General features: G+C 42.4%; 1 protein-coding gene across 2 annotated transcripts in view; it reads left to right on the top strand.

Moving 5' to 3' along the window:
- Nucleotides 1–27667, top strand: part of slc2a13 (solute carrier family 2 member 13) — a 58063-nt gene that overhangs the window by 6468 nt on the left and 23928 nt on the right. For both annotated transcript variants that reach the window (XM_033039300.1, XM_033039301.1), the window contains exons 2-4: nt 4118–4277; nt 14636–14844; nt 19269–19377. In XM_033039300.1, coding sequence (XP_032895191.1) covers nt 4118–4277; nt 14636–14844; nt 19269–19377 — 478 coding nt within the window. The remainder of the gene's footprint in view (nt 1–4117; nt 4278–14635; nt 14845–19268; nt 19378–27667) is intronic.

The following is a 27667-nucleotide window of genomic DNA, read 5'->3' as shown; positions in this document are numbered from 1 at the left end:
CAGTGCCTTCTCTCCTCCATACTTTGCTCTTGCCATCACTCTGATATAAGTTAATTTTCATCTCATCTGTCCACAAGACATTTTTCCAGAACTGTGGTTGCTCATTTAAATCCTTCTTGGTAAACGGTAACCTGGCCACCCTTTTTTTTTTGCGGCTAACCAGTGGTTTGCATCTTGCAGTGTAGCCTTTGAATTTCTGTCCATGAAGTCTGCTGCGGAAAGTGGTCATTGACAAATCCACACCTGACTCCTGAAGAGTGTTTCTGATCTGTTGGACAGATATTTGGCGGTTTTTATAGAGAGAATTCTTCTGTCATCAGCTGTGGAGGTCTTCCTTCGCCTGCCAGTTCCTTTGCGATTAGTAAGCCCACTTGTGGCTTCTTATGATGTTCCAAACTGTAAGCCTAATATTTGGCTGATTACTCTAACAATTTTATTCATGTTTCTCAGTCTCATAATGGCTTATTTGACTTTCATTGGCACAACTTTGGTCCTCATGTTGATAAATCGCAATAAAAGTTTCCAACGGTGATGGAAAGACTGAAGGAAAGACGGTGCTGAGAGATCTCTTATACCTGCATTAAGGAGGCAATTAAACATGCCTGAGCTACTGCAAACACCTGTGAAGCCATGTGTCTCAAACATTATGGTATCCTGAAATGGGGGGGACTATATATACACAGCTGCAATTTCTACATGGTGAAACCAAAATGTATATAAATGGCCTTTAATACAATCTGACAATGTGCACTTTAACCATGGGATTTTTTCTAGTACAAATCTCAAATTGTGCAGTACAGAGGCAAAAAATACATGATGGGTCTTTGTCCCAAACATGATGGAGGGCACTGTATATTCCTGCAGCATAACATCTGTCCCAATTTTGTTGCAATCAATTTCTAGTACTCTGTTTATCAATTTTATTATTTTTCTTTTACCCGTCCAGGACACTTTAAGATCTGTTGGGACTTTATTATGAATAATTTTAAAGTATTTCAAAAGGAACCTACTAGATTTAAATGCTTGGGAAATGTTGGTAGCTTTGATGCTGCCCCTTAAAAAATCTTTCTAATATCGGCTGAAAATTAATTAGCTTTCTCATGGGCTTTAATCAACATGGTTAAAGATTTGTATATATTGAAACTAGCATGATATTTCTGTATGTTTATTGTGTGCATTCTAAATATTGAATGTACAAACAGGGCATAAATACCAAATGGGACAGCTGGTCACATTAATCCTACAGGGTCAGATGCAAGGGAAGGAAAAGCTCAGTGAAATGAACCATTGAAAATGGACACACATAGCCCATTTTCTTTTGACCATTTGAAGATTTTTTTTTTGCTTTTCAGGTCAAAGAGGTATCAGACGTTTGCTGATGGTGCAGATCACAGAACAGCTACTTATTGTTGTGGAGCTTTTGTGATGTAATATCTTGGGGATAACGTTTGAGACTTCAGAAAAATTGTTGGCTCACGAGCACATTTTTATGTTAATGCCTGTGAATTGTGTTTAATTTCCACTAGTGACAGTCTAGTAATGCAACTGGAATTTGACACCCAAGATGTTGATATCAGCTTGGATATATTTTCGGATACATACATTTGCTCACAGATTTTTGAATTGTCCCTTCCTCACCTTTACTATTTTTGGTAACCTTTTTCTTTAGATGTTGTTACTTAACCATTGCAAGTCAGTGGAAGACTTTCAGTTTGAAATAAAGTTCCATATCTTTGTTTGACTTTGGAAACACTTTCAAATGCAGTTATTATAGTCTGAGTGTGAATGTTGTAGATAATATCTCTATCTAATTTTCTCAAGGCTGTTATTTGCTTCCTTAAGTCATCTATTTAGTTTTAAAAGAGTTAATTTTAGTGCACTGCCGAAATATTGAGGAATTTGCATCTTTGTGATAATACTGTAGGATTTAGTATATTCTTGTGATATTCAATATTTATTCGAATTTCTCTTGAATATTTCCTGTGTTCCAATGGCAAACTTAATACAAATAATAAATTTAATAATTTGTACTGACAACTGATTTAGAACATTATACAGATTACATGTTCTTTGAGCTGTACTCAACTGGATTCGCACCAGCTGGACACTTGGGGATTATGACACAATGTGAAACTCCTACTTTTCATAGGATTTCTAGGACAGTGTTTTTGTCTATTGTCTAGTGAAGTTGGAATTCACTATTTAAATTGTATTCCCATTTTAGCTGGCTGAAAGTGTAATTTATTTTGGCTCTTCTTAAATATTCATGGATTTGAGTGTATTAACGTGCATATAGAAATGTGCAGTTTTGAAATATTTAAAAACATTAAGAATGAAGTAAATTAATAAACCTATTACAGATTATTAAAAGGTACACAAAAAAGCTGGAGAAACTCAGCGAGTGCAGCAGCATCTATGGAGCTCCATAGATGCTGCTGCACCCGCTGAGTTTCTCCAGCTTTTTTGTGTACCTTCGATTTTCCAGCATCTGCAGTTCCTTCTTAAACAGATTATTAAAAGTATTGATGTGCAGGGATCTTGTGCTGGGACTTGTGATCTGTTGCTTGTGATATACACAAATGACTTGGATGTAAATGTAGCCGGTTTGGTTAGTAAGTTTACATTTAACACCAAGACTGCTGGAATCGCAGACTGTAAAGGGCTTGTCCCACTTTCACGACCTAATTCACAACCTCTGCCGAGTTTGCCCTTGACTCGTACTCGCAGCATAGTTGTAGCAGGTCGTGATGCTAGTCGTAGGTACTTGTGGCATCAAGTAGGTCGAAGCATTTTTATAGCATGTTGAAAAATGTCCACGAGTAAAAAAGGTTGTGAAAGTGGGACAGGCCCTTAAGTAAGGCTATCAAAATGTACAGCAGGATATAGATTGGTTACAGAAACAGGTGGAGAAATGGAAGATCAAGTTTAATTTGAGCAAATATGAGGTGCTGTATTTCGGAAGATAAAATGTAAGGGAGAAAATATACAATTAATGGCATGAGCCTTAATGACATTGATGTGCAGAGGGATCTTGAGATCCAGATCTATAATTCCCTGAAAGGGGCAACACAAATAGGTAGAGTGGCAAAGAGGGCATATGGTATGTTTGCCTGGAGCATTGTGTATAAGAGTCAAGAAATCATGATGCAGATTTATCGGACTTTGGTTAGGCAATGTTTTGGTATATTGCATGCAGTTCTGGTTGCCCCATTGCAGGAAGGATATGAAGCTTTGGAGAGGGTGCAGAGGAGGTTTACCAAAATTATGTCAGGATTAGGTGGCATTAGCTACAGGTAGAGGTAGGATAGACTGGAAGTTGTGGCAAGAGTTGATAGAACAATGTAAAATTATGGGAGGCAGAGATAGGATAGACGGTCAGAACCTATTTCCTGGGATGGAAATATCAAATGCTAGAGGGCAAATCCTTAAGCTTAGATGTGCAAAGTTTAAAGGAGATGGGCAGGGCAAGTTGTTGTTTTTTTACATAGAGAGTGGTGAGTGCCTGGAATGTGCTGCTGGGGGGTGAGGTATATATGCTAGGGACAATTTAAAGATTTTTGGATAAGCACATGGATGTGCAGAGAATGGAGAGATGTGGATTATGTGCATGCAAATAAGGGTTGGTCTTGGCATCATTTTCAGTACAGGTATTAAAGGCCAACGGGCCTGTTCCTTTGGTATACTGTTCTATGCATGTTTAAAAAAATTAAATGATGCCTTTATTCTTGTTCTCCATCTCAATCTAATAAGGTACAGAATCCATGAACAGGTTCCTCAATGTGCTAGGAAATATTAGTAAATTTGACTACCTCTGGGCTCCTTGCAGAATCCAATAGTTGCTTCTGTATGTAGTATCAGTGTAAATATTTGATGCATTTACATTTATGTGCACATGCCACATGCACTGATATTCCAAACTGGTTTTTGCATATTTAGTCATGTTTCAACAGTTTACTATGGAACTATTGTCAGAAAGATTCAACCTTGTACATTTCTGATTGCCAAAATATACTGTCAGGTGAATAGTTGCTATGGATTCTGATATTTTCTACTTCGTGTGACTTAATCTTGCAAAGAAATATGGTGTGTTCAGTTCTGCATATTCATTTTTTTCCAGGTCTCTCCTCCATGACGGTAACAGTATACATTGCAGAGGCTGCACCGTTCCATTTGAGAGGACGATTAGTTACCATTAACACACTTTTCATAACTGGAGGGCAATGTTTTGCAAGTATTATTGATGGAGCATTTAGTTACCTTGAAAAAAATGGCTGGAGGTATGTAATGCAAACTTAAACTTTCCCCCCCCCCCCCCATATGTTTTTAAAAAGGCTACTTATTCAGTTATGTACATGCAAGAAAAAGTCCTAAATGTTTCATAAATATTAAAATGTACATTTCATTGCTGTTTGAATAAATGTCAAGTGAAATACTCGAGATCATATTAAAATTCAACCTTATCAGACAAATATCCTTCCACATTTTCCTTGTTTAGAAAAAAAGTTACATTTTGAGTTTTAAGGATATACGTAGCTTTTAAATGAATTAATTTCATACATTTTTCTTCAACCCGATTTGTGTTTCCCAAGCGGTTTCTTAACAGCAATGCATTTTGCCAATGCAAGGGATGGCATTTTGAGCAGATTTAGGTGTTGGTCCTGTGTAATGGACCTGTCCCACTTAGGCAAAAATTTTTTTTGGGGCAACTACAGGCGACTGCCACTAAATTTTGAACATGTTGAAAACGTTGAACACGTTTTCGGCGACAGTGGTGATAATTTTTGCTGTCATAGGTGAATTACATTAAAATTAGTCCCTGGCAGTTGCCTAAAAAGTCGCCTAAGTGGGACAGGCCCATTAGGCTATTATTATCTGCCGACTTTTGGAAACCATTTTAATTCAAATTCTTAACTCAGTGCCTTGAGACATTGTATTTTATAACATTATAAATTGGTGTGCATTCAAAAAAACAAGATCTATTAATATCATGTCTAAGTACTTATTTGCAAAGTAGATGGATGGAAAAGAAAGGTACACAAAAAGGCTGGAGAAACTCAGCGGGTGCAGCAGCATCTATGGAGTGAAGGAAATAGGCAACGTTTCGGGCCGAAACCCTTCTTCAGATGGAAAAGAAAGTTGTCTTGGGGTGGGCTATGACTAACTTCTACCAAGATGGCTCCAATTAGATCAAATAACATCATTATGTGACTTTTCATTACCCTGATTCCTATCATTTCTATTGATTTTTGTAGCATATAGAACAGTATGGCTGAGGAACCTGCCCTTTGGCCCACAATGTCTGTCCCAAACATGATGCCAAGTTAAGCTAAGCTCCTGCACCTACACCTGCACGTGATCCATATCCTTCCATTCCCTACATATCCATGTCTATTGTAAATATCACTATCGTAACTGCTTCCACCTCCACCTCTGATAACACTTTACAGGCACCCTGTTACAGGCACTCTATAGGGGGATAAAAAACTTGCCCGTCATATCTCCTTTAAACGTTGGCCCTTGCACCTCAAAGCAATGCCCTCTCGTCTTTGACATTTCCATGCTGAGATAAAGGTTCTGACTGCCTACCCCATCTATGTCATTCCTAATTTTATATACTTCATTCAAATCCCCCCTCAGCCTCTGATGCTCCAGAGAAAACAATCTGAGTTTGATCAACCTCTCCTTGTAGCCAATTCCCCCTAATATAGGGAGCATTTTGGTAAACTCTTCTGAACCCTCTCCAAAACCTCTTGTAATGGAGCGATGGGAACAATATTCCAAATGCATTTGCACTAACAGAGCTGCCAAGTAGACGGATTTTCCATATTTTGTACGGAATTGCAATTAGAATACGGATGTACGGTTTTGTGTTAAATACGGATTTTAAATACCGAGTCCAGTTCAGTCTGAAGAAGGGTCTCGACCAGAAACGTCACCCATTCCTTCTCTCCAAGCTGCCTGTCCCGCTCCAGGTTTAAACAGAGCGCTGTCAGTTTAACGCTGGGAATTTAAACAAAGAGCTGTCGGCTACAGCACTTTGGGTTCTAAAAATAGCGCTACCAGCTGGAGTGCTATGGGCTTTAAACAGTGCTATGGGCTTTATGCATAGCTCTTTGACCACAGCGCTATGGGTCACAGACTGTTCAGGAAAATTCTCGTATAACTATGAGTCTTTGGAATTCTCTTTCCCAGTGGTAGTTGAGCCTTTGATTATTTTTCAGGCAGTGGTAGAATTCTGGAAAAGCCTAGTGGTGAAAGGTTACCAGTGGGATTGCAGTTACATTGGGATTGGTCTTGATTTTACAGAACGGTGGGTGGGCTCAAGGGGGAGAGAGGGAGAAGGAGGGAGGGTGGGAGAGAAGGAAGGAGGGAGCGACGAGGGAGAGGGACGCTTCCAAAATGGCTACTCATCATCAGGTGCTAAAAGCAGGAAGCAGCCATTCAAACAGCAGTATACAAAGAGATGGCAATGAATATACTGTCAAGCAAGGTACGTAGAAGACATGTCAATTGGTTGCAAAGTTATGCATTCTTGTACTCTTACGAAATTATGAAATTGAATTGGATAGGATGCAATAGAAATAAAATCTTACTAAGTTAATGAAGGGTTAACCCCTAATGCTGGCTAAACAAAAAACCTGCAAGAGTCCCTGAAATTTGATGCACAGCTTCAGAAGTAATTGGATAAAAGCCTGAAAGTTCTTAATTTTCCTTTGGTTGGGGGTAGAATAGGGAATGAGTTGCAGTGGGGAAAACATTTATCAATCATGGCTATAGACTTAATACTTCAATCGGTTTTAATAATAGTTCAGTTTATTATTGACACGTGTACTAAAGTACTGTGAAAAGTTTTTTGTGTGCTAACCAGTCAAAGAAAATATTTTACATGATTACAATCAAGCTGTCCACTTTGCACAGATACAGGGTATAACATTTGGTGCAAGATAAAGTACTATTTAAAGATTGTTCAAAGGTCTCCATTGAGGTAGGAGGTCAGGGCCGCACTCGCTGATAAGTGGACCATTCAGTTGACTGCACATTTAAAAAAAAAAAAATGTCAGCAATATTGATTTCCTCAGCAAAATACTGATTTTCAGGTACTAGAATACTGAAATGCTCTGACAAAACTTGGCTGCTCGGCACTATAGTCCTATCAATACCTCGATCATTTGTTCCAATTTTGTCAGATTTGTTTATACAGTTTAGAGCTCATTGGAAGTGAAATCTGGCAGTAATAGTTTGGTGCTTCCATTATATAACTAAATGGTCACCACTTTCCCATTATTGTTTTACACTTTTGCTTAATTTTAAATGATATGTGGTGAATTAAATATTGAGGCCTATATATACATAATTTAAACATCCGAGAAGTTCGTACCTATATTATTTCTCTTGCTTGAAAATAAAGTGTACTCATTCCTGAACACCTTATTGTGTGTGACTAAGTTTGGGTAAAAATATGAGACTTCTCAAGCTCTCTCAAATTTTTACCCATACCTAATCACACACAATAATGGCAAATGTTGGGGAGAGAAGTTTAGGGATTAGGAGGAGAAATGTGTATCTTGTGTGATCTGTGCAAAATTGATGATGGGGAAGTAAATTATGAAATTGAATTGGATAGGATGCAATAGAAATAAAATCTTACTAAGTTAATGAAGGGTTAACCCCTAATGCTGGCTAAACAAAAAACCTGCAAGAGTCCCTGAAATTTGATGCACAGCTTCAGAAGTAATTGGATAAAAGCCTGAAAGTTCTTAATTTACCTTTGGTTAGGGGTAGAATAGGGAATGAGTTGCAGTGGGGAAAACATTTATCAATCATGGCTATAGACTTAATACTTCAATCGGTTTTAATAATAGTTAAGTTTATTATTGACACGTGTACTAAAGTACTGTGAAAAGTTTTTTGTGTGCTAACCAGTCAAAGAAAATATTTTACATGATTACAATCAAGCTGTCCACTTTGCACAGATACAGGGTATAAAATTTGGTGCAAGATAAAGTGCTATTTAAAGATTGTTCAAAGGTCTCCATTGAGGTAGGAGGTCAGGGCCGCACTTTCGCTGATAAGTGGACCATTCAGTTGCCTGATAACAGCTGGGAAGAAACTGGAGGTATGCATTTTCAACCTTCTGTACCTTTTGTGTGATGAGAAAGGGGAGAAGAGGGAGTGGCAGGGGGGAAACTGGTCCCTTATTATGCTGGTGGCCTTGTTGGGGTAGTGTAGTTGGAGTCCATGGAAGGGATGTTGGTTTGCGTGATGGTCTGGGCTACGTCCACAACTCTTGCAGTCTTGGATGGAGCTGTTCGCAAACCATGCTATGATACATCCTGATAAAATGCTTTCTATTTAAGTTAAGGGGAGGGGGTAGAGAGTGAGGGCAGAGAGAGAAGGGGCAGAGACACAGAGAGAGGGGCAAGAGGGAGAGGGGGTGGCGAGGAGGAGAAGAGGGAGGGAGGGTGGGTGAGATGGGAAAGGTGGGGGTGGAGGGGAGGAGAGAGAGAGGGTGAGAGTGATGGGGGAGAGGTGAGGGGAGGTGGGGAGCAGGGAGGGTGGAGGGAAGGGGGTAGGGGTGTGTGGAGGGGAGGGGGGTTTAGGGGAGGGATGGTGGGGGAGGGGAGAAAGAGAGAGGGGAGAGGAGAGGGTTGAGGATGGGGGAAGAAGAAGGGAGAGGGGAGGGGAGTGAGGGGGTGTGCTGAGAGGGGGGTGAGGTGAGGGGAGGGGGAGAGGTGGGGAGCAGGGAGGGGTGAGGGGAGGGGGTTAGGGTGTGTGGAGGGGAGGGGGGGTTTAGGGGAGGACGGGGGGGTAGGGGATAGAGGGGAGGAGGGGAGAAATAGAGGGGAGAGAGAGGGGGGGAGAGGAGAGGGGGGAGAGAGGGGGGGAGAGAGGAGGGGGGGGAGAGAGAGGAGGGGGGGGGAGAGAGAGGAGGGGGGGAGAGAGAGGAGGGGGGGAGAGAGAGGAGGGGGGGAGAGAGAGGAGGGGGGGAGAGAGAGGAGGGGGGGAGAGAGAGGAGGGGGGGGAGAGAGAGGAGGGGGGGGAGAGAGAGGAGGGGGGGGAGAGAGAGAGAGGGGGGGGGAGAGAGAGAGGAGGGGGGGGAGAGAGGGAAGGGGGGGGGAGAGACAGAGGAGGGGGGGGAGAGAGAGAGGAGGGGGGGGAGAGAGAGAGGAGGGGGGGGGAGAGAGAGGAGGGGGGGGGGGGGAGAGGAGAGGGGGGGGGGGGGAGAGAGTGCCTTTTTATTTCAACCCAAACCCCCCAAACAACCATTTGCAGGCAGTGCTTTTTTACTTTAACCATATTTTCATTTTCAAACCACATTAAGGGTACTTAGTCACAGTTGTGTGGACATGTGTTCAGTGTTATTCACAGCTCAGAGAAACGTGACCCTCTGCCTTCCTCCAGCTTGCAGACTAATTGAGGCACACCACTTCCTGGTTTTATAGTCCATCCCCCCTGCCGCCAGCGGGGGCAGCAGAGAGAATGGGGAATTTTGTAAAATCATTAATATCTCTGTCATTTTTCATCGACTGGAAAAATCCTCGGCACACATGCGGCGGAGGGGGGCTCTGAGCGAGGTGGCCAAAAATGACGGCCGTAGGAAATCTTCGAAAGCAATGGGAATTGATAGAAAAATTATTAAGAGATGAGAATTGAGAATGAACTAACAAGAAATATGATACAAAATACAGTAATATCCTGATAATGCAACACCCTGGTGACTTTGGTTGTGCTGGACTAACGGATTTACTGAAATACAACACTTCCCACCCTGCCCCTTGCTAAGATGAAATCCCCTATCCGATTTCACCGACTCCGCCGCATTTGTTCCCAAGATGAAGCCTTCCATCTTGCCCATGCCAACCAAGAAGCCCCACCTACACTAGTTCCACCTACCTGTATTTTCCCCGTAGCTCTCTAAACCTTTCCTAACCATGTGCCTGTCCAAATGTATTTTAAATGTAGTTATAGTATCTCCTCTGGTAGTTTGTCTTTACACACACTGCCCTATGTGTGGGGAAAATGTTGTCCCTTGGGTTTCTATTAAATCTTTCACCTTAAACCTATGTCGTTGGATTCTTGATTCCCCTGCTCTGGTTAAAAGACTACATGCATTCACCCTGTCTATTCCTTTCATGATCTTGGATCACTCTATTAGATCAGCCCTCGGCCTTGTGCGCACAAGGATTACAGTCCTAGCCTGCCCAACCTCTCCCTATAGTTCAGGCCTTCAAGTCCTGGCAACATCCTCATAAATCTACTCTGCATTCTTGCCACCATAACGACATCCATCCTATAGTAGGGTGACCAAAACCGAACACAATACTCCAAATGTGGCCTCACCAACATCATGTGCAACAGTAACATCATGTCCTAACTTCTACACTCAATAACCTGATCGATGAAGGCCAATGTAGTGAAAGCATTTTGAGCACCCTATCTACCTGTGATGCCACTTTCAAGGAACTGTGCACCTGCACTCCATGATCCCTCTGCTTCATAACACTCTCTCTGAGCCCTGCCATTCACATTTCCACAATCTTCAACATGATCCCACCATCCCTTCCTGCCTTTGGTTCACACATCCCTTTCCATCCAAACCACTCCCTCTCCATGTACTTCCCTCGCCACTGCAGGAGATGTAATGCCTATCCCTTTACATCCTCTCTCGCATCCATCCAGACCCCCCAGCAGTCCTTCCAGGTAAGTCAGACATTTACGTACACCTCCTCTTCTGCATTTGATGATCTGGACGTGGCCTCTTTTACATCGGTGAGACCTGGAGTGACTGGGCAATAGTTTCGCCAAATATTTGTGCTCAGTACGCTGCTAACCATTTAAACTCCTCCTCCCATCCCTATGCTGACCTTTTTGTCCTGGGCCTTCTCCATCGCCAGAGTGCACCTTGCTGGGGTAACTTGCACCCTAACAGTATGACCCCTGAATTCTCCAATTTTAGGTGACCAATCTGTAAATGCCTCCCATTGTTCCCCTTTCTCCCTTTCTTCCCAGTGCCCCACCTAAATGCGCATTCCTACTTCCATTCTGTCTACATCCTCCTATATTCCTCCACTGACTTCACAATTTGTGCCTTTTCTATCTTTATCGCATTTTTTACAACTCTGAACTTAAACCAACCACCTGCCAATCAACCCCCTCCATCTATCAGTTGCCAGGAGTCTTTCCCTCCACCAATCTGAAGAAGGGTCCTGACCCAAAGCATCACCTACCTGTACATCATGCAGCATCGCAGGACAAGAACTCAATGGATTCTGTGACATGGTTTTCTTAGCAGACTGCCCAGATTATCTAGCAAAATGCCTCATCGCCAGAACTCACCAACGAGCACCAAGACTTCACATGCGATAGGGATTCTCCCAGTAAGATCCTGCACTGTTGGAATATTACTACCGATGCATGCTGTCCTTCTGTGTGGATTTGCAAAGAGGGTCTGGAGAATACTGCAGGGGGTCCTTGTCAAGGTTCATTTCGAACAGCTCTGTAACAGAGGATTTATGGACTTTTCATGAGGGACACTTTCTGAGATGGACCTCAAGTCCTGATTGAGGATCATCAGCTTGGTGAAAGATGCTCTTTGGTTTACCTGAAACATTGGCTTCCCAGCACAGTGAGGTGTCCATCAGGGAAAGTTGCTGACTAGCCTATTTCAGCCTGCAGTAGTATGTGCTGGGGGACTCAATAGTCCTTTATTGTCACGTGTACCCTGAGATGCAGTGAAATTTGATTTTACCATTGTCATATCAAAAAAAGCACCAAGATACAAAATTACATAAAAATTAAACATAAACAGCCACCACAGCGGCGTGTGAGAAACCCTAGGCACACACAAAAGCGGAGACCCGCAGTCATCGGTCCAATGTCCGGGCCACACACATGCTCTTCACCGTAATGTGACCAAAGTTGCACCAACCACTTGTCACTCTGTAGTGCCTGTCTGCCCGAACAGTCAGAAAGCCGTCCGCACTCGCACCAGACTCCAGGGTGCTCCCATGGCGAGACGTCCCAGCAAACACCGAGACCACCACACTCACGGCAATCCCTTCAAGTCACCACCACCGCAGGTAGCATCCATCTTGCTTTCAGTAACCTCGCACTCCTCACTGATGGAAGGCAAATACCTTTTACCTTCTTCCTCCGTATTCTCCCGCGATCAGGGCAGTTGGAGCCTCCATCTCACCTGCCTCAGTCTTGCATTGGTTCCTGCCCCTGTGCCATTCTAGTTTCTGGGTGCCCCTCCAGATCAGGTACAACTCGTCCCACTTGAACAGGTCACCTTTGCGTCAAAGGAGATCCCAATGGCCCAAAAATCTAAATCCCCGTTGTAGATTGGTTATTTCCTACAAACCAATTGTAGTACTTGTTAGTAGTTGCTCCGCTTAATATACGATTCATACTACCAAGAGCTTGCCTACGCCATTAAGTGTGAGTAGCTGCTTGGAACTGTAATTTCCTACAGACCGATGCTGTAAGTTGACTTTAGCAAACGTGTTGTATCTTGATGTGAGTTCGACTCGACTCATTACACCTGTCCCCTGGGCCAACTCCTCTGACATGCATTCATCTATCCAATCTTCCTGTTTCAACCCTCACTTGCATGTGGCATGTGACTTTTCTTGTAAACCAACATCTGCAGTTTCTCGTGTCTACATTTCTTTATTTTCAATGGTTTCACGAGCTATACAGTGGAACAAGCCCTCTCACACAACATTAACCTATTATTCAGAACCCTTCCCATCAAACTATTCCACAGTAGCCCCCCCCCCCCCGCCCCCCCTTGACCATCCAAGGACCCAAGCAGTCTTTCCAGGTGAGGCAGAGGTTTACGGCACCTCCTCCAACCTCATCTATTGCATCCACTGCTCTAGGTGTCAGCTGCTCTACATCAGTGAGACAAAGCATGGGCTTAGCGATCGCTTCGCCCAACACCTCCGCTCAGTTCACACTAACCAACCTGACATTAACTTCTTGCTTTCTCCCTCCTTCCCCTCCCCTTCCCACCTCTCCCACAGCCTACTGTCTCCACCTCTTTCTTTCTACTTCTTTCCGCCCCCCCCCCCACCTCCACATCAGTCTGAAGAAGGGTCTTGACCTGAAACGTCACCTATTCCTTCGCTCCATAGATGCTGCCTCACCCGCTGAGTTTCTCCAGCATTTGTCTATATTCCACAGTAGCTTATTGGTTAATTTAGAGGTAACTTTTTTGTGGCAATTATGACCAGTTTTACCATGACCACTTGCAACTAGTGGTGCTGTTTATTCAAAACCTGAACAAACAAGAATATTTTATGACTTAATATGGCTCTGACCAAAATTAATGTTTGCTTTATTTTATTAATATTCCAAGCTTCTTGTGCTACTTGACCTTGGGTTACAGTGATGCATTTTTGATTGTTGGGATAGAATTTCTGTACCTTTCCCTGTAAATTGGATTTTCTGACCTTTCAGTAACAACAGATTTTACTTAAGATTTGTGATACTGAAGGTTCTATATTTGTGCAGATTACTGTTATCAACTCTTTAAGCCGCAGTAACTCTTAAGGCCGCAGCTAACTCCACCATATCAAAAGTGCCATAATTATTAATAAGCGAGTTCGGTATTCCGACTGCGCATGCCCAGGTCACTTACTATAAACATTCTCGGCAACGGTGGTGATGCGTTATGTGCAGGCTTGCGTTCCAGTCGGGGTCGGGCCCGGCTGTCTGTCGCTGCGGGTGGGGTTGAGTTGTTTCTGTGCCGTCCCCGTCCCCTCCCTAGTGCCCCGTCCCTGTCTGGAGGTGTTCGGGGTGGCCCTGGGCTAGTGGGGCTGCCCCGGACTTGCAGCCGGCGCTGCAGCCGCTGGCTCAAGCTCGGGTTGCCGGCACTCCTGGAATGGCGGGGTCGGGCCCGGCTCTCCGTCGCTGTGGGCGCTGTTGCTGCTGGGCTGTTCCCGTCCCTGTCCGGAGGTGACTACTGTGGCCCTGGGTTGGTGGATGGCCCCGGACTTGCAGCTGGCGCTGCAGCTGCTGGCTCCAGCTCGGCTCTGCCTATCCCGCCGGGTTGGCCCGCAGTCTTGGAATGGCGGGATCAGGCCCAGCTCCTTATCGCTGCGGGCTTTGTTGCTGCTGGGTTGTCCCCGTCCCCTCCCGGGTGTCCCGTCCCTGTCCGGAGGTGTCCAGCAGCTCTTGCAGCGCCGGGGACCCGGGTTCGATGCTGGCTGCGGATGAGGCGCGGGTCTGTGTGCCGAGAATGTCTCTCCGCCTGTCCAGTCTCACCCCCTGTCTCCCACTCGCAACTTCCCCCGCTCTCTCGCTACCTGGCACCCCCATTCCTCAGATTAAATATATTTTTACACAAATCATGAACAAAAATAAGAATTTACATACAGTTTATGCATCCAGCTTTTTCTTTTTAGCGAGTGACCTTTGACAAATCCCATGATCCCTTGCCTTTTTCGGGATACTGAACTCACTTATTATTGGTGCAGTGTTTTTATATTGGCTTTTGAAATTAGCATTATTTTTTGTCCTACCCATTTGAAATACATTTTAATGATCTATGAACATTTCTTTTAGATGAATGATAGCTTCGACATGCTAATGTGTTAATTTACTTTTATTACTGTCATTTCTCTTCCAGATACATGCTTGGGCTTTCAGCTGTTCCAGCCATTATTCAGTTTGTGGGATTCCTTTTCCTTCCAGAAAGTCCACGATGGCTAATGCAAAAAGGCAAGACTCAGAGAGCACGCAGAGCACTGAATTTGATTCGTGAAACCCAAAATATCGATGATGAGTATGAATCCATCAAAAGTAGCATTGAGGAAGAACAACGAGAAGTAAGAGGAGGTAAGCTTTTGAAAGCTAAGAAAATAAGGATAAGCTCAAATTTGTACTGCTATTATTACTGCTATTAATATATAATATATTAGAAAATAGACAAAATATCTCTATCTTGCCTTTTATCAGCCAAAAAAAATGAGCAGATCTACTCCGGCGCATTAGATTGAAGTAACTGCAAGTTGTAACCGAAAATGTAACTTCACTGTTTAAGAAGAGAGATAGATTTACACTGTTCGGAAAATGATAGGAAATTATAGGCCAGTTATTCTGACTTTTTTGTGGTGGGTAAAATGTTAGTGTCTATTATTAAGGATGAAGTATCTGCGTACGTGGATGCACATGATAACGTGGGCTAACGTCAGTGTGGTTTTGTTAAGGGGAGATCTTGTCTGACAAATCTGCTGTTTTTTGAAGAGGTAACAACCAGGATAAACAGTGGAGAGAGGGTAAATGTTGTTTACTCGAATTTTCAGAAGGCCTTTGATAAGGTGCCACACAAGATCCCAGCTAAACAAGATGGCAGACCATGATATTAGAGGCAAGGTATTAGCTGACTGGTAGAAGGCAAAGAATGGGAATAAAGGGGCCTTTTTCTGGTTGGCTGCTGGTGACTGGTGGTGTTCTGCAGGGGTCAGTGTTCGGTCTGCTACCTTTCACGTTGTATGTTAATAATCCGGATGAGGGAATTGACGGCTTTGTGGCCAGGTTTGTGGATGATGTGAGGATAGGCGGAGGGGGCATGTAGTGTTGAGTAAGCAGGGGGACTTGGACAGGTTGGGAGAGTGGACAAAGAAGTGGCAAATAGAATATAGCCAAGTCAAATATACAGCTATGCACTTTGGCAGAAGAAATAAAGGCGTAATGTTTTTTCAGAAATTAGAGGCACAAAGAGTGCTGGTGCAGGATTCCCAAAAGGTTAATTTGCAAGTTGAGTCCCCAGTAAGGAAGGTAATGCAATGCTAACATTCATTTTAAGGGGATTTGAATATAAAAGCAAAAATTTAATGCTGATCAAATGCTGGTGAGGCCACATTTGGAATATTGTGAGTAATTTTGGATCCAATATCTGAGGAAGAATGTGCTGGCTTCAGAAAGGGTCCAGTGAAGGTTTACAAGAATGATCCCAGGGATGATTGAGTTATTTGGTTTACATTGAGTGAGGAGTGTTTGAAGGTTTTGGCCTATACTTGCTAGAGTTTAGAAGGATAAGAGGGGGACCTCATTTAAACCTGTAGGAAGGAACTACAGATGCTGGTTTAAACTGAAGATAGACACAAAAAGCTGGAGTAACTCGGGCAGCATCTGTGTAGAGAAGAAATGGGTGATGTTTGGAAAAAGGCTCTCGACCCGAAACGTCACCCATTCCTTCTCATTGAAACCTACTGGATTATTAAAGGTCGAGATAGAGTGGCTGTAGAAAGGATGTTTTGAGTAATGGGAGAGTCTAGACCCAGAGGGCACAGCCTCAGGAAAAAAAGGATGTACCTTCAAAATGGAGATGTGGAAAAAATGATTTAGTGGTGAATCTGTGGAATTCATTGCCAAAGATGGCAGAGACTGATGAGTACATTATTAGAAAGTGCATCAAAGGTTATGGAAAGTAGGCAGGAGCATGGGGTTGAGAGGGAAAAATAAATCAGCTGTTGTTGAATGCTGGAGTAGACTGAATGGGCTAAATGGCCTAATTCTGCTCTTGTATCTTATGGTCTACTTGTATACTTTTTACTTGTATACACTGGAATTTAGAAGGATGAGTGGGGATCTTATTGAAACATATAAGATTATTAAGAAGTTGGACACGCTAGTGGCAGGAAACAAGTTCCCGATGTTGGAGTAGTCCAGAACCAGAGGCCACAGTTTAAAAAGGGGTAGACCATTTAGAACGGAGATGAAGAAAAATGTTTTCACGCTAGTCGCAGAAAATTTTTCATCATGTTGAAAACATTTTCCGCGAGTAAAATTTGGTCGGCATGATTCTTTTTAACTCGTAGCGCAGTGTAGTGGGGTCACTATTTAGGTACAGGCAGTCAAGGGCAGCCCCCCCCCTTCTCCCCCCCCCCCCCCCCCCCCCCCCCCATTCTCTCCCACCCCCCGCGCTCTCTAAAGGACTTACCGTACACTGTGGCAGCCATCTTTTACCTTCCTCTTCATCGCGGGTGTGAATTTCAGACAACGCTCCCCCACTTTCCCTGGCCCCCACCTTTGCTATGTGTTTTTGTGTGTGTGTGTGTGTGTGCGCGGTCGGTCTATCCAGCTCGCGGTTTCAACGCAGACGGTCGATGCAGCTCGAGATTTTCCAGGCGAGTGCCCTCGAACTTGAAGGTCGAAGACACTCTTCTTAACTCGCAGATTAGGTCGCCGCAGTGGGACAGCCCCTTTAGTCCGAATCTTGTGAAGTGCAGGTCTTCTGAATATTTCAGGCATTTTCTACCTAATTCAGATTTGCAGCATTTTTGGTATTTTTATATTTTCAGACCAGGAAATGTCCCAAAATTGGGCAGAAATGGGCAGGAACTCACCTACTGATAGTTCATTTCCTACAGCCTTGGATTCAAAGAGAGAATCTTGGAATGAAATATTTGTTCATCATTCCACAACCAGGTGGCTGCACATATTGTTTTGTTAATTTATAAAGTAACAAAATACTTGGTTCATTTGATCTTGTTGAACCAGTTATTATTGACCTGCCATTTGTTTGTTATATTTTCTAGAATTGGAGCCTAGTGCCACTTAAATAATGACCTAGAAATAAATGACTTTTCTATGATAAGTAATCCATGTAGCAATAATGCATATTTATCTACTGTCCAGGTCTGCAAAATCAGACAATATTCTAACATGGAGACTTGGGGGAGACAGAGCTTCACCATTTATTGGAGGCTTCAATCAGAAGTTGCATTGTGCCATGATTGTATTTTTGTGAACATTTATGCCATTTTAGTGATTTTTTTTCTTCCCCCCTTTCTGCCCTTTGCCATCCATTTGACTAACCTCTCACCCCTATGAAATTTGAAACTTAATGTGATAAATAACACACACTGAAGACACGGATACTGTTGAGCTGGGTTACAGTTTCTGTTTTTCTTTAACTCTATCTGATGCAGCTCTCAGTCTTTTCACTTGTTTCTCTCCACACTACAATATGTGACCTGACTGATGAGTGTTTCTGTGCTATATTGGGTATTGGAAGAAAATTCTTCTCATGCAATCATTCTTCTGCCATGCCATTTATTCCCATACCTATGCTTCTTTGAAATAGTGTTGGTGGTTTGACGAATAGGCTTTGCTGCATATAAATGTGGATTGCTTCATGCGCTAAATGATTTGTGACTGCAAATGCTGGAAATCTGAAATGAAAATAGAACATTTTGGAAACACTTAGCAGGTTAGGGATCATCTTTAGTAGGAGAAATGGAATTAAAGTTTCAAATCTGAGACTCTTGGTCTTTTCTGTTTCTGACCAAGGGGCTCTGACTTGACACATTACCGCTCTAAGTTGCAGCTTGACCTGCTGAGGATTTCCAACATTTTCAGTTTCTATCCCCTCTTTTGAACTTGCGCAAGAAAGATCCTTGTGAAGCAGCTATCTTGGGTATGTCTTGAACATTGCAGAGGAATTCAGGCATTGATCTCTTGGGATGATTGACCTCCAACAACCACAACTACCTATCCTTGGTGGTATGCTTCCATTCATTGGAGTACTTCCACTTGATGGCCATTGGCTTCAGTCTTACTCAGACTCCCTTATATTACACTTGATTAAATGCAATCTTGATTTTGTGGATATTTGTCAGTGTGAGCATCATTGGCTTACTGCTAACATCAAATTTAGACTAAGGCATTTATTTCAAAAGCTGTGAACAGTATATTGTCTCTTTACTATGTTATTCTAGAAATATTCTATAATTCACGTGGTATTGTTTGAGCATGATCGGATGTTATGATGCTTTGAACTTGTTGCAACATACAAATTATTGTTTACTTGAGGTTATTAACTGCAGACCTCATTCAGAATACTTTGGACCACACAGCACCTTTGGAATATGAGTATTACTGAGTACAATATTTATGATAAATCATATTTTATTTTAAATTCTTTTATAGATAGTCTAAAGTAGAAATAGAGTCTTGTGTTGCCTTTTGCAGAACAAAGATTCATTTAATCTACTGCTCTGCCAATTCGTTTGAAAATACTGTTCACTTTAATCCTACATTCTATCGCTTTTCTCAATCATGCCAATTAGACCTCTTGTAGATTATCATGGCATCGGGTACGTTCAGAGTTAACTCAATCCAGAAATAATTTCTGTTTGAAAATGTCCATAATGTCAAAAATCTTGTTATTCCCTCTTGAAATTTGAAACATTGACAGGTTATTATGTTAGTTTTTGTACCTGTGGATCAATTATGCAAATTCTCCTTTGTGACAGGTGGTTCCGTGTTGTGGAAGATGTTAACCTATCCACCAACCTTCAGAGCTCTAATAGTTGGATGTGGAATGCAGCTCTTTCAACAACTTTCTGGTATCAACACAGTCATGTATGTATCAAATTCCCTTCAGAAATGTTGCTACCATAATGTTTTGTTTTAAAGTGATTTATTATCTAATTTTGCAGATAATATTAATTGACAGCATTTTTTCTGCCTGGTAAAAAGATGTGCCATGGATGCCCTTGACTTGTCTTGAAATACTGTGCAATGTTTGTTATACAATGGGTAATTCAGCAAGAATTTCACAATGGAATTAGATCATTGAAGTACCATCTTCTGAAATATTCTGAGGAATTGTGTATGTTGTTCATAAATTCTATATTAGGCATATGCTAGTTGGTTTATCAAGTCTCTTCCTTTTCCTTTTTAAGCGTATTAATTATACACTAAACCCCATGGTACTGTACCTCTCCACATCACGTAACGTAACCTACAAAGCTGCACATCTATGGAAATATGGAGGAAACCAGAGCACCCGGATAAAACCCACGCAGTCACAAGGAGAATGAACAAACTCCGCACAGATAGCACCCATAGTCAGGATTGAACCTGGGTGGATGGCACTGTGAGGCTGCAAATCCACCGTTGTATCTCCATTCTCAGTATCCCGGAACTCCACTCTTGCTCCCCCCCTAGTCGATAGCGTCCCCTAACCCTTAACTTTCAACCCATTAGCCGTCGCATACAGCACATAATCCTTCGACATTTTCACCGTCTCCAACGGGATTCTACCACTAATCACCTTTCCATCTGCAGAGACCTTTCTGACAGCAACTCCACTCATCCCTTCCCACCCAAACCGCCCCTTCCCCAGATACTTTCCCATGCAACTGCAAGGGATGCAACACCTGTCCCTATACCTCGTCTCTCGACTCCATCCAGAGACCCCAACAGTCCTTTAAGGTTAGGTACAGGATCATTTGCACCTCCTCCAACCTCATCTACTGTATCCGTTGTTCTTAGTGTGGACTCCTATATACATTTGCGAAACCAAAAGCAGACTGGGCGATCATTTTGTTGAACACCTGCGCTCGGTCCACCTTGGCCTACGTGATCACCCGGTTGCCAAACATTTTAACTCCTCCCATTTCCATACGGACCACTCTGTCCTGGGCTTCCTCCACTGTCAGAGTGAGACCACATGCAAATTGGAGGAACAGCAGCTTACCACCCAGCAATATGAATATTGATTTCTCTAATTTCAAGTAACCGTTGCATTCCCTCTCTCTCCATTCCTCCCCCACCCTAGTCATCTTACTAGTTTCACTGTTGGTATCTCTTTGATATCACCTCCTCCACAGTCAACAACTGACCATAGAAACATAGAAAATAGGTGGAGGAGTAGGCCGTTCGGCCCTTTGAGCTAGCACCGCTATTCAATATGATGATGGCTGATCATCCAAAATCAGTACCCTGTTCCTGCCTTCTCCGCATAACCCTTGATTCCATTAGCCTTAAGAACTATATCTAACTCTTTGGCCGTCGGTATCTTTTCATACCTCTAATTTCCCTTTCCGCTGAGTTACTCCAGCACTTTGTGTATCTTTGGTATAAACCAGCATCTGCAGTTATTTGTTTCTACTCAATAATGACATCTGTGGTGCAGTCCAAATCAATGTGTGGGAAATGCTTAGCATCACCGGGAGTCAGGCAGGGTTGCCCGCTCTCCTCTGTCTTGTTTGTCTGCTGTATAGAACCCTTTGCTGAATCCATCAGAAAGCTCGAGAACATAAGAAAGTTAATTGGCAATGGAAGCACTCAGATCAAAACCTTTCTCTACATGGATGACATTGCCATCTTTGGCTCAGATACACAATCATTGCTCAGATTGATCAGCATTTGTGACCTGTTTCAATTGCAATCGGGAACCGGAATCAACCACAGGAAGAGTGAGGCCAGGCTCTTCGGTAAATTGCCCGACCAATCATCCATCCCCTTCATCATGCGGTCTGACTGCCTGAAAGTAGTGGAAATTTGGTTTAAAGGGGCTGAGGCATGCAACAAGGCTTGGCTGGAGCGAATAGCCACAGTCAAGCAGAAATTGGGTTGTGGAAGCACACTCCCTCTTGATAACTGGGACAAATGTAGTAATCGTGTGTGAGGCTCTCTTGGGGCTGCTGTACTTGGTGCAGGTGTGGGCCATCCCCATTCCTCTGACTTGGCGATCACTCAGGTTGTCTTCCAGTTCATCTGGGAATCAAAGATGGAGCAAGTCCAAAGGGTCATGCACAAGTCTGCAGACAATGGGGGCAAAAGCATGCCCAATGACGCCCTCATCTTAATGACTATCTTAGTGTGTAGCTATATCAGGCTGTGCATAGCACCAAAGCTGGTGGGCATCAAATGCTGTGTTCTCCAGTGTTGCAAAAGAAGGATAAACCTGGCACCGCTGCCATGTAAAGGCTGTGGAATATAAATAACAAAGGATAGATATGGTAGCCTATTATCTCATTTAGAACCACAAAGACACACCTTAGTAGGTGCACTATCAATTACCTCATCTGGGAATGGATCTTTCCCTCACCACCATACTATCGCTGCATGCTGCCCATAGAATGCCTGCCGTGGAGAAGAGAGGAGACTGTTGCCTACCTTCACAGAGTGTGAATTTGTGAAATGGGCCTGGTGAATGATGGGTCATTGTTATGGTACATCCCAAACAGCTCCGTAACAGGATTCTCTGATTTATGGGCTGTTCCCAGTGACACCTTCAGAGATGGATATCAAATGCTGCTGGAAGATCATCAACTTGGTGAAAGATGCTCTTTGGTCCGCCTGCAACATGTTAGCCTCCCAGCACAGCAAGATGTCCGTCGGGAATTGTTGCCGACTGGCCCATTCCAGACTGCAGGAGTGCATGCTGAGGGACATTCTGAAGCTTGGTGTAGCCAATGCCAAGGCTCTGTGGGGGAGGACCTAGGGTCTTTCGACTGCTGAACATTGAGGGGCAGAGTCCGGTGGGAACACCCGTCAAAGTAGGGAAGGGATATCACCCCAGAAGACCACATGAGAGGCAAGGGTGTTTTATTTAAAGATAGTTGCGAACACTATTGAGTATGACATTAATGAATTTATAGATTCTGGGATGTCAGAATGATATTTTCACAGTTTTGTTTTGTTCTGAATAAAGTTTATTTTCAGAAATTAAAATAATGTATGTACCACCTGGCATTGACTTGATACCTAATTAAGATATGACAGAGTTGCTTCTAGCTAAAATGAGATTGCAGAATCATTCTCTCAAACAACTGGGAGCTCACATTTAAATTGAGAGTATAATTCCACGGATTAATCAAACAATTATCAATCCACATATGTTCATAAATTATGCACAAATATGTCTCCATCCCCATGGGTAAGTACTGTCTCACTGGCAAAACACTCAGAAGGAATGGTGTGATGATTATAAGTAGCCAGTGTATGGATGTGAACAATATGTCTTCTGTCTGAAGAAATTACTGACTGAAGAAATGGCCAGATAGAGACTTACTGTGTGAATTGATTATTCATTACTGATATGATTACACTTGCCTTTGGCTGCAGTGCTCGTGAAAGCTGAGTTTGTGATCCGCTGAATTTTCTATAAATACCCTTGCAATGAATGGACAGATCTGAATGACCAATACCCCTGAATACATATCCATGTTTTATGTTCTACAAAGTATTCAGCTGGAATGTAATAAAATCTGATCACAAGGAAATAGCTGGCAATAGTGCAAGCTCATTGCTGTACGTAATCAGAATATTTATTACATGGGACCTCCTTCACTGAAGCAGAGACAAATGTGCTTGTCTGTGTATTGTGCTCCTTTTACCTTCTGCTTTTGAACTGACACTTCAGCCGTGCCTGGCTGATTGCCCCCGTGAACAGCACTGATTTGTTATAGTACTTTGGCCTAGAGTGGAAAAAGAGACATCTTCTGAATGAAAATCAAGGAAAGATGCTTTCAAAAAATATCAAAACCTATGAGCTTACTGACTTGTCAGACATGGCTGTTTTTCATACTTTCTTGGTCACTGGGCTCTTTTTACATAATTGACATTCAACCAGTGAAAGCACAATAGATAATGTCCCCTGTGTTTTAGAGCAGATGTAATTAGCACCTCTATCCCCAGAAATGGCTCCAATTCAGGTTATTTTATTATCATATTGTAACGATATGCCTGTACTTGTAATTAGCAGGGGACACATCTATCCTGGCCATTGACTCTACCTCGCTGAAACCTGTGTTAATTAATCATCTCTGAGGTAATTCTGACTATTCAGATGCCACTATCATATCAGCCTCCACACGACTCCTGTCAACGCGTTCCAGGCCCCCACTACTCTGTGTACAAAAACCTGTCCTGCATATCTCCATTAAACTCTCCACCTCCCACCTTATAACTATGGCCTCTAGTGTTGGACATTTCCACCCTAGGAAAAATGTTCTTGTCCATCCTATCCAGATCACCCTTTCTTGCCTTTTATGTTTGAGAAGTCAATGACGCAATGATAATTTATTGTCACATGTACCTTGGTATAGTAAAATGCTTTGTTTTGCATATAACCTGGTAAAATTATACAGCAGATCTTACCATGGCAGTACACAAGAATCGCCACATTTCTGGCACTGACAAAGTTACAAAAAATTAATTGAATGGTCTTATCTGCTTCAGCGGCAATCCTGACCTGCCACCCCCAGCACCTTCCCACGCTGCTCCATCGGCACCTCCCCTCTCTGCTCTACCGTGACCTGCCCTATCTCTTTCACTGCCGCCACCCCCTCTCATTTTTATATCACCCCCTCTTCTGATTAAATGAGCTTTAATGCAGAGAGCTATTCCTATTAATGATATGAACAGTGACCCACATTTCCTTCAGATATGATTACATAACATAATTTGGAGACCAGGGTAAAGTTTACACAAGAAACACCGGGGAAACAGCCTGCTGTGTTAGGCCTCCTGCCAGTGCTTTAAAGTAAGAACAATAAGTAACGATTTGCTTTCTAATTTGTTTATTGATGAATAGCAACCTTTACCTACTGTACTTTTTTTGCATGAATAATTATTTTCGAACAAGGACTCGAAGTGGAGACCTTGGGTTATGTAATTATTAGTGTGGAGATGAATAAGATTGATGTATGCTATCTTGGCAAGGCCAGCAACATAACCAAGGACGAGTCGGACCCTGGCCACTCCCTCTTCTCCCCTCACCCATCAGGTATAGAAATGTATTGAAAGTTATAGAAATGTGAAAATGCACACCTCCAGATTCAGGGATAATACCTTCCCAGCTTACCTTATCAGGCAATCGAATCATCCTACCACAACCAGAGAGCAGTGCTAAACTACCTCTTTGGTGACTCTCAGACTATCCTTGATCGGACTTTGCTGGCTTTACCTTGTACTAAACATTATTTGTTTACACTCTAAATGGCTTGATTGTAATCATGTATTGTCTTTCTGCTAACTGGATAGCACGCAACAAAAGCTTTCCACTGTACCGCAGTACACATGACAATAAATTGAACTGAACACTGGAGAGTCATCAAATACTTTTTCTTTCAATTAGCTCATTGAAGCAGCTGTTTTGCATAATATTTGAAAAATATTTTACTCGGTGTAACAATGTGTGTCCCTTCAGGTGTGCATTCCTTGCATCACCAATAAACATGGTTACTGCCATGTATTAATTACTTATTTACTTGTTCCTAAGCAGTTAGGATACTATTTTCTCCATTAAGTAAGTGGTGAGCTGAGCAAATTACCAGTCCCATTTAAAAACTTTAGCTTTTTATAACGTCTGAAACATTCAATCTTTGACATCACTGCCTAAATTGACTGGTGTCTATTTTGCTTTTGTGGTATGGCTTATTTTGGGCACCCAGTGTGAGTCTGTTTTATTGTTCAGAAATATACAGGGCTTCACCAGAAAGAATTGTGCCAGAATGCCACTAAAAGTTCTTGCAAGAAGAAGTCATTGAGTAGCACAGTGGTGCAACTGGTAAAGCTCTTGCCTAACAATTCCAATTGTGGGTTCAATCCTGACTTCTGGTTCTCTCCATTTGGTGTTGCAACTTTCTTCCTGCAACTGGGTTTTCTCAGAGTATTTTGATATCCTCCCACGTCCCAAAGGTGTGTAGCTTGGTATATTAAGCTGCTGTAAATCGGCATGTGAGAAAAGCAGAATGTAGAGGGAGCTGATGGGAATGTGGAGAGAATGAAATGAGACATGTCAGCTTAAGTGGGTGCTTGATGGTCAGCATAGACTCGATTGGCTAAAGAGCTTGTTTCGTGCATTTTCCAGAAGTCAGCATTGAGTCAAGCAAACTCTTTGCTTACCACAAATTCTGCACTATGCTTTTCAGCACTCCTGGTTGATAAAATATCAGCTATATGTACCATTTCCATTTTTTAAAATGATTTCTTATGTTTCATATCTATTTAATTCCTTAGTTTTGGCTTTTTTTTGTCTGTAAAACATTTTTGATAACATACGTTTTCTGTGTCTACTACACAGTTAACATTTCTATCTTAAGAGACTTATTGGACAGATTTTGTTTTTCTGAGCATGTTTACTGATGTTTTAGACACTTGCAATGCATCGTGCTTAGACTAACATGACCCACGGAATATAATCCATCCCACTTGTTACCATGACTTCTGGCATTTTTCTTTGCTTTTAGAATCATGAAAATGTTCAAAAATACGTAGAGACCATAATATGTATGCATTTTGTTTCCATAGGAAGTAATTATGAAACTTTATTCTGAGATTGGTTTGATAAGAGGCTAATTATGTGCAATGATTATTATCGAACAAAACAACATTCATTTTCTGGTTAATCAATTAATACTTTTTCACTGTATCAAAGATAATAGACTCATAGAGCTTAATAACATGGAAACAGCCCCTTTGGTCTACTTTGTCCATGGCACACTGAGCTAGTCCCATTTGCCTGCATTTTCCCCCACAGACCTCAAAACCCTTCCTATCCATATATATGTCCAAATGTCTTTTAATGGCCCAAAAATATAATTTACTCAAGCAACGTGAGTGAATGAGTAAAACTCACTCACATCCACTAGATAGTGGTTAAATACAATATATATAGTATATGGCACACTTGTGATTGTAGCATGTTTAGTGCATAAGATGACATAAATACAGAGATTCATTTTTACCTCTGTTGAAAATCTACATTGTAATTCTGGTAGAAAAGAGTGAGAGCCATTCGAAGGAAAGTAGGTCTTGACAGTGGTGAAATAATCTTGCACTGCTGTTTAGCTGCGTGAATAACAGAGCTTGGTTTCCTCCAGGGACAAATGTTGTGTGAGGTATCTGCAAGAGCACTGAGCAACACCTGCACTCTATTCTCTCTTTGCTGTAGATGCTTTAGTTGTGGCTCCTCAGGCCTGCAGCACAGCCAGTGGCAAGAGGCAAGGGTCCATAGGCAAGCCAGACTTGCCAGAGAACTGAAGGAAAAGAAGGGCGTGTGCCAAGTGAGTATATAGGGAGCCACAATCTGACCTCCAGCTCTCTGTGGAGCAATGCATCCAGAGGTTTACCCAATCAGTGACCACTGACATGAAGATCACTGTCACCCTGAACTAATGAGACTTGAGATCTTTCATGGTAGAAATAGCAACTTATCTGTGTGGAAATGATCACTATCTCAAGATTACAGGATAAACTGCATTTAAGGTAACCTAGGGTACCTATGCGAATCTTCAAGAACCTCAATATATCTTTTATTTTGGGCAGTCTAGAATGACTTGTGTATTTTAGCTGCTGTGTCAGATAATGGGTTATTGCTGGTCAGGCAAGGATTATCCCACCTTTATTGGTTCCTCATCTTTATATGGACATCATTTGTACTTCTGATTCCTGATGCAGGGCTCAACCCGAAATATTAACTATTCTTTTGCTCCACAGATGTTGCCTAACCTGCTAAGTTCCTCCAGGAGTTTGGTTTTTGCTTATCTATTGATACGTCCAATGATTATTATCAAACACTTCCATTTTCTGGTTATCATAATGCAGGGTACAATACTATGAGAAAAAATCAGGTGTTTATCAAGGTGTGACTTTTGAATTTTCAATGGGAATTTCCCTGGTGTCGTTACCAATGCCTGCCAATAAGCATCCACATCGAGAGGAAGTCGCACAAAATATAATTGATATGATGTGCCACAGTTATGACTCATTTATGAGTGTATATAAGGTCCCTGGTGTTCTGTTATGATCATCAAAGAACTGGACAGAATGACACCTGGTTTTAACAACCAATGGAGCAAAGATGGCATTGCTTTCTACTACTAGCGGTTCATATTTTCATCACTGATATCAGGAT

Source organism: Amblyraja radiata, chromosome 21 (genome assembly GCF_010909765.2).
Source record: "Amblyraja radiata isolate CabotCenter1 chromosome 21, sAmbRad1.1.pri, whole genome shotgun sequence".
NCBI classification, from domain to species: Eukaryota; Metazoa; Chordata; class Chondrichthyes; order Rajiformes; family Rajidae; genus Amblyraja; species Amblyraja radiata.
The sequence above is the reverse complement of the archived record's forward strand: the minus strand, read 5'-3'. Positions and strand labels throughout refer to the sequence as shown.